Source organism: Aegilops tauschii, chromosome 2, assembly GCF_002575655.3.
Source record: "Aegilops tauschii subsp. strangulata cultivar AL8/78 chromosome 2, Aet v6.0, whole genome shotgun sequence".
NCBI lineage: Eukaryota > Viridiplantae > Streptophyta > Magnoliopsida > Poales > Poaceae > Aegilops > Aegilops tauschii.
The window spans coordinates 426,311,396-426,318,572 of NC_053036.3; the positions used below are offsets into that span (position 1 = coordinate 426,311,396).

At 46.8% G+C, this 7,177-nt stretch overlaps 1 protein-coding gene across 2 annotated transcripts; it reads right to left on the bottom strand.

Annotated features, from left to right (window-relative positions):
• Positions 1-6,932, bottom strand: LOC109734221 (kinesin-like protein KIN-14F). Of its 2 annotated transcripts, XM_073508729.1 has the most exons (19): positions 6,639-6,932; positions 5,909-6,072; positions 5,636-5,779; positions 4,770-5,105; positions 4,584-4,652; positions 4,267-4,425; positions 3,865-3,946; positions 3,704-3,793; positions 3,447-3,626; positions 3,030-3,136; positions 2,647-2,825; positions 2,333-2,497; positions 1,919-2,172; positions 1,667-1,830; positions 1,369-1,557; positions 663-1,279; positions 422-557; positions 244-342; positions 1-183 (listed from the first exon to the last, which is right to left on the bottom strand). In XM_073508729.1, the coding sequence occupies exons 1-19, from the start codon at positions 6,712-6,714 to the stop codon at positions 82-84; spliced, it is 3,312 nt and encodes a 1,103-aa protein (XP_073364830.1). In that variant the 5' UTR covers positions 6,715-6,932; the 3' UTR covers positions 1-81. The 2 variants fall into 2 exon arrangements, with proteins under 2 accessions (XP_073364830.1, XP_020149024.1); XM_020293435.4 differs by having other exon boundaries at positions 139-557; positions 6,639-6,922.
• Between the last annotated feature and the right edge of the window lie 245 nt (positions 6,933-7,177).

A 7,177-nucleotide genomic window follows, 5' to 3' on the forward strand; every position in this document is an offset into this window, starting at 1 on the left:
TTCTAAAAATGGGTACTATTGGATCGGGTGAAATAGAGAATAGGCATAGGTCCGTTGGCATTTCAGCCTTTTTTTTAGGGCCTATCTAAAAGAGCCTCTTGGTATCACAATAGGAACAAATGGGCCTCCGCAGACGTCTTTGCTTCTTTCGGAACAAGCACCGGTTTCAATTTCTGGTCGCCACTGCAACGAAATATAATGGCAATCACCATACTTTACATTGTACTCCTACAAAGGACGCACGCGAGATCTGTGGAGAACAAACCAATCAACAAACACGTGAACGAACGCAAGCAACGATGCGACGGATCCACATGCTTCTACCCAGCCGTAGAAGCCAACCTGCAGACCGGACGGCACGACACCGTCACAACAATCAAAGAATGGCTAAACAGACCCGCCAAGCTAGGTAGGCTCACACGGGCGCGAGCTTCCCGCGCGGCAGGGACATGCTGCGGCGCGTCTCCGGCAAGGGGACGTTGGTCCTCTCCGCGTACGGCGGTCTGTTCCGGCGATGCTTCCCTTCCGTCACGGCCTCCGCCTCCCGGACCGACGCCCTGACAACAACAACAACAACAAACACCCAAACAAAATGAAGTTACCGATGCATTGCCAAAGTGACACACAAGCGTGCGACCAGCTGAAGAATCGTTGGTGCGTACCTGAGATCGATGCTCTGGGACTGCCTGGTCGCCGGCGGCGGGAGCTTCTTGGCCGACTTCCGGCTGAGATGGAAGGTGGGCTCGCCGTTGGCCAGCTCGTTCTCCACCTCGGACCAGTTCTTCCTCACCCTGGCCTCCGACCTCGCCACCTTACTCCCGGAGTCCGCGCAGCCGTTCGCCGTCTGCTGCTCCTCCCTCCGCGCCTTGGTCGCGCTGTCAGGCCTGTTCTTGGTCACGCTCACGCTCTCTCTAACCGTCGGCTTCGCGCTCCGGTTCTCCTCCGAGTCCCGGAATTTCCGCAGGCTCTGCTCCGTCAGAATGGAGGCCGGCGTGTTGTTCCTGGACCGGCTGCCTTGCGATGCCTTCGCGGGCGGCTCAATCCTCGGCGTAGGCGTAGGCGTGCACTCAATGATGCTGTCGGCCTTCTCCACAGTTTTCGCCGCGGTGCCGCCGGATCTCTCGGCGGAGAACGAGCTTCTCACCGGAGGTGACGGGGTCTTGAACTTGCGCGAGCTGAAGTATAGCTCCCTGCTGATGACGGGTGACTTGTCGTCCACCTCTCGCACTGATAGTGGAGACCGGAACCTTCTCTGCTTCCCAGACGACGAGCTTCTGATCTGCAGAACAGAACAAGTCGTATATTTATTTAGGACAATTCCATTCCGTCTGCGAGAATGGAAATCCATGTTTGAAACAATTCAACTACCTCGCTTGTGCAAGTGTCGACGCTGGAATCCTGCCTAGCCTCAGGCTTGAAGCGCAAGCTGGTGGTAATTAGAGGTGACCTCGCCCTTGCAGCATTTCTTGTCTCGGATGATGTTATACGGTTTGTGGCATCTCTCAGCTGTGCTGCTTCACGCTCCTTATCTTCCAATGCCGATTTTAGTTTACCAATCTGACAAAGGCAGAAGTCGCATCATGAGTGATAAAAAACAAAGTTGTTCCAACTTCCAAGGCCTGCTATGTTTCACAACTCAACAACGCAATCACAATGCCGTACGTACCTCTTCCTTGAGGTCTTTGACCTGTGCACCTTCCTTGTTAACACGGGCCGCGCCAAGTTCTACGGTGGCCACGCGCTCGGCGAACTTGAGGGTGCTAATTGTTTCACCAAAAGAATCCGCTTCAGGGTTCACATGCACAAACATCAATGTCTTCGCCTGGCCGCCTGTATCCCAAGAAAAACAAATGATCAGCGACGTCGGCATTTTTTACCAAACAAGTTTAAAAATCTTACAAGAGGTTTTGTGTAGTACCTAAGGCGTCCTGCAGCACTTGTGTTAGCTTGCTGTTGCGGTATGGGACGTGTGAACTTTTCTGTGCTAGTGCCGCTATAACATCACCAAGTGCCGATAGTGATTTGTTGATGTGCTTGGCTTCAGTCAGTCTTTCTCCGGCGGCCTCAGATTTGTCCACCCTCTCACTTCCGGCGAGATCCACCAGGTGAAGGCATCCTCTTAAAGTTGAACCAGAAATTATCTCCTTCCCTTGCACATGAACTGTCAACACACTGAAAAAGGGCATTAAAATTACCACATGCAGTGATTATGGCTATGTCGCAGATGTTTGATGATATGGTCTATACAAATGATGCAAGGAGATTGTACTAGAGTACAACCTTATTATACGATAAAGAACATCAGACTAGTTTAATACAGTATAATTAATACCTGTGTGAGCGGCTACTTCGTTCATTAAGAGCAGTCGCTCCAACAGCCCGATTTCTGTGACCAAGTTTCATCAGGTCCAAAACATCCTTTGTGCACTTCACAGGCACTAAATTGGCATCAGGGATGTTGAGTCCATTCACATGAGAATTGTTACGGATCTCTAATGTGTGTACGGTTAAGAAAAAATCCAGAAGGAATTTTTATGAAGCCAAAGTTTTGACAGCGAAGCAAGGAAAGTAAGCATAAAGCGATATATTTGGTATGCACATTGCCAACATGGAAAAGGCATTTTTTGGGAAATCATGGAAGGATATCGTTTGTTTGCACCATCAGCCATCAATAGATCTCTCACTTGTTCATTGTATATTTCAATCATCTGAACCCTCACATCATATGTCGTGGTATCTGATCTGTTTTGAGAAATATCAAACAGATCATTTAGCGATCGGTAGTTTACGCCCAAGGTCTCCTCTGCTGTTTTGTCTGGACCACTCTGAGTAACATATGCAAAAAACAAATCCATTGTCATAAAAAAACAAATAACCTCCAATCGGACTGCTTCAGTATTAAAGATCTTTATCCCCTCGTTGTAGTTTTTATTAATGCAACTCCTTCCCTTATAGTATTGCACGTCGGTTGGACATGTCCCACAAATTTAATGGTGTGAACTCAAAAGCAAATAAATGTGAAAAATTACCATAGTGTAGGTTTTTCCCGATCCTGTTTGACCATATGCAAATATACAAACATTATAGCCATCCATCACTGATCTTATAAGTGGTTGTGTATCAACATAAACTTCAGCTGTTACAAAGAAAATGAAAGTGAGTAGACTGGTAGCATTAAGAGCATTAAGAGTTGCAATTAGAGTACACCATCTCCTACAAAATTACTCTATGGTTTCCCAAAATAACATATCATTCTTGTAATTATTGATCATGTAAGGCTTTATGCAAAATAAACAAGTAATTCTATCTTTGGAATAACTATATAATAACAAAAAAAATAGCATAACTTTCTTGTGAATCATCAACTATTCTTTAGGAAAGTACTGGAGGGAATGCGATTGATTTGCGGTACATGGGAAACAAAATGAGGAAGTTTGATGATGTACATTGTGAAACATTAGGTCCAAATATTTTGTTGAAAGAGAATATCTTCCGTCCATCCTTTCCTTCCTTTTCAGGGTTAGTAATCATGATCTCCCCGTTTTCCCCAATATGATCCACAGTAGATCGTTGATCAGGTTGGTACTTCGGTAAAGGTTTCACTCTACAGTAGACTCGAATGCTACCTAAGAAACATATTTGAAGTTGTCAGTAACTATTATTTTACTGCAAATAAAATGAATTGAATTCAATTTAGGTTTACCTCTAAGATCTTGGACTTGATTGTACAGCTTACGATTTTCCTCCAGTAACTTGTGGTAAGCATTATGGTTCTGAGCCTCAAAATAGCTTTCTGCAACATTAGAATAATGTTTAGAGACAGAAGAGGACGACAATTGACAAAATTCTAAAACCATTACTCACCTAGCCTCGTCAAGTCTTCCTCCCATTTAGCTCGAGTGGATTCAACTTCGGACTTCATCTCATTGAAGGACAGTTTTAACTTCTGAATATTTCATGTTTAGAAGAAAATTAATAATTAGCACAATCGATAATGTCCATAAAATAGATGTCCAAATTAATTCTGTATATTTTAACCCTGAACAGCATATTTTTCATTAGATAAGTAAAAAATGGGTAGGTAAATTTATTGTTTTTACTGTTATTTATGTTAAAAAAGGGAACTACACGGGATATGTGAACTTGCCACTAAATACTTAACATGCAGCTTGACAGTTCACCAGCTAGCAGTTTATATATTATAAGGGAAGAAAAACGGTGTTGATGTTCAAGTTAAGCAGTACAAAAATGCACAGCATTTCCTACCTTCAGCTCTTCTTGTTGGTGTTCAAGTCCTTCCCCGTCACCCAAGCGTTTGCGGCTACCACAGGGCAATTGCAAAGATTTTGAAATAGCTTCAATCAACTCCAATTTGGAGCAAACACCACTGTCATCTTTCATCATCTTCCTTAAAAGGGATCTGACCTGTTAGATGGTACACATGTTTAAAAAGTAAGTTTCAGTCATTTGTGCAGAGTCTTTAGTTTTCAGGACTGCTAATGGCAAATGGTCCCTGTTGCCTATTTGGTGGTGTACATCATTATAAGGAAAAGACACCGAGGAGTACAAATATGATACCGCACCTGATTCCGGTGGGACACAAGCAGAATGGTGAATTCTTTAGAGGCTTGCTCAAGTATTGTTTCAAGGACCTGAAAAATCCACCACAAGTTAGTCCACAGGTGTTCGGCATTGTTTGTTGAGGAGATCAGTTAAACTAGTACTTAAAGGGGATCAACAATACATAAGAATAAGCAGAACATACCTACCATATCATCTAAAGGCAAGTCATCAGCTTCACTCCATTCCAGAAGGAATGCCCGCACAACTCGAAGAACAAACTGCTGGAAAAGTGAATGCTGGGATTCTTCAACTCTGGTTTCCTCAAGGGAGACCTCGGAGAGAAGATGAACAAATTCCAGCATTTGTTGGTTCTGGTCAGCTGAGCCTCCAAACCTGGAAGAATGTGAAGGCAACCTCTTGCTTGGAGGCGCAATCTTAACAATAGCTCCATACCGCCATATACCGATTCCACCTGAAAGTTTCCACTCGTGGTATCCTTTGAGACAGAGTATGCAGTCCACAACTTTCATTGATGAACCTCCCTGTGAATGTTGTACACAGAAATCAGATGCCACATGTTCAAAATATCAAGCTAAATTCAAAACTAGCAGTATCACATAATTCTTATTAGCGAATTTTAAAATTGGGTAGCTTGACTGAAGATATTCTTTTGATGAAAATCTGTGGGAGAGGCCACGATATAAGGAATAGGAACCTAAATTTGATCCACGAGGGCTTGAACAATGTTTGAAGATAGTATTCCATAGTATCTGCTCCATTTGTTTCTCACCGAGATACTCATGAATATTTGGTCTTAGAAGTTAAAATGAGTACTAACAGAAGAGCCACAGCAATTTCCATTTTCCAATGATAAACTTTAACCCATAAGTGTTCTTGCAAATGTGGAACAAATTTAGTGAATCGTTTCAGGCTATACAAATCAGCAAATCAAGATAGTCCTAGTAGTGAATAATTGTTTTGTTTTGAAAGGTGCAGTGAATAGTTGTCATGCTATGCCAAGAACAAGAGGGCAAACACTTGGAGCAATGATTATGCTAAGGCAAGGCCGTACCTTCTCAATGTCGGAAGCTTCAAATTCCAATAGATTCATCTCACTAACTGCAACGAGGAAGTTCCTCATGTTCTCGAAGTACTGGATCGCGGACTGCGCCGCCCCATCAGACCACTGCATCGTGTCAACGGGATTCTCAACGACCTGCCGAAGCAACAACGGTCACCGTGAAATCTCACTCACACATGGCAGGCACACCTGGGCATTTGAAGTCCCTCCCTGAACCCAATCGACCGGGTTATGGTGGGTGTTAGGGATGGATGTACTACGTACCTTGGGGATGGCGCCGGGGTTGACGCGGTTGAGGACCTTGCAGAGGATGAGGCCGTTGCGCAGGGCCGCGCAGAAGTCCTCCTCGGACGGCCTGTCCGGCAGGGCCTCCACCGCCGCCGGCGCCATCTGCCGCAGCCATCGCGCCGCCTCGCACCTCCGCGCAGCTGCGTATTGACACACCAGATCAGAGTCAGGGACTGGGAGGTTGCTAATTCTGCGTCGCGATTCGTGCAGACAAACACGATCGTGCGGCCTGTCCTCTCCCTTGCTTTCATACCCCGGTTGATTTATTTTCGAATTCTGAATGCTGAACGAACAGAAACCGGAAATCTGAGATGCTGAATTCATGTGAGTGATTGCATTGCAGTGTAATGAATTGTTTCTCCGGATTAAACTAACAGAATGTCGCATGCACTAAATGCATCTCGACCTAAATCAAGCGCAAGCCCGAGTACTAATTACTCTACGAACAATCACTACTGCAGTAAACAATGCCCGGGCGCATCCGTGTGCGAATGCCGCGACTGAGCACAAGCTATCAGCGTCCTCACGGAGCACTCAATCCAGCTCTCGCCGGCGCCGGCGCCGACGCCGCGGCTCAACTCAACGCCACTCAAGCACCGACGCGACGGCGAAAACGCAGAAGATCACGCACGCAAGCAGCATCGCGACGGAAAAGGCGAAACGCGTGGCAGGACTGAACGCGGAAGGAAGGGAGAAGAGAACTCACCGGCCTCCTCCGCCTTGCGCAGCGCCATCCCCTCGTCGTTGATCTTCCCGTCGTCCGCCGCGCCGAGCAGCCTCATCTCGCCCGCCGCGCCGCCGTACCACCCGCAGATCACACTTGTCGAGCCCGCACCGTACTGTACTGTACCCCAACGGTAGGCAGGCAGGACAGGAAGGAGTGTTTGAAAAACTCCGACCCCGAGAAAGAGGCAGGGCAGGGGCGGTATGGGTGCAGAGGAGGTGGGCTTTAACTGAAACTTTCCAAGGTGGCCTCGAAGAAGCGATATTTTGAACTCACGGGGATGGGGGGTGCTTCAGCGCTGAAAGATGGGAGGCGTCCGCTGCGGCCTGCGGGGCGCCCAACAGCGGGCAGCGTCGCCGGCGAATGGGGTCGCGACGGGTCGGAGCCCACGTGCTCGCTGAGTGTGTGGGCGGTGCGCATCGACTGCCGTTCAGCGGCGTATTTATGCTCGGAGCCCCAGAGATTCAAAACCCCTTTTTATCCTCTTGTTTCTGTCTGATTACGCGACGCCGGGGGGAATT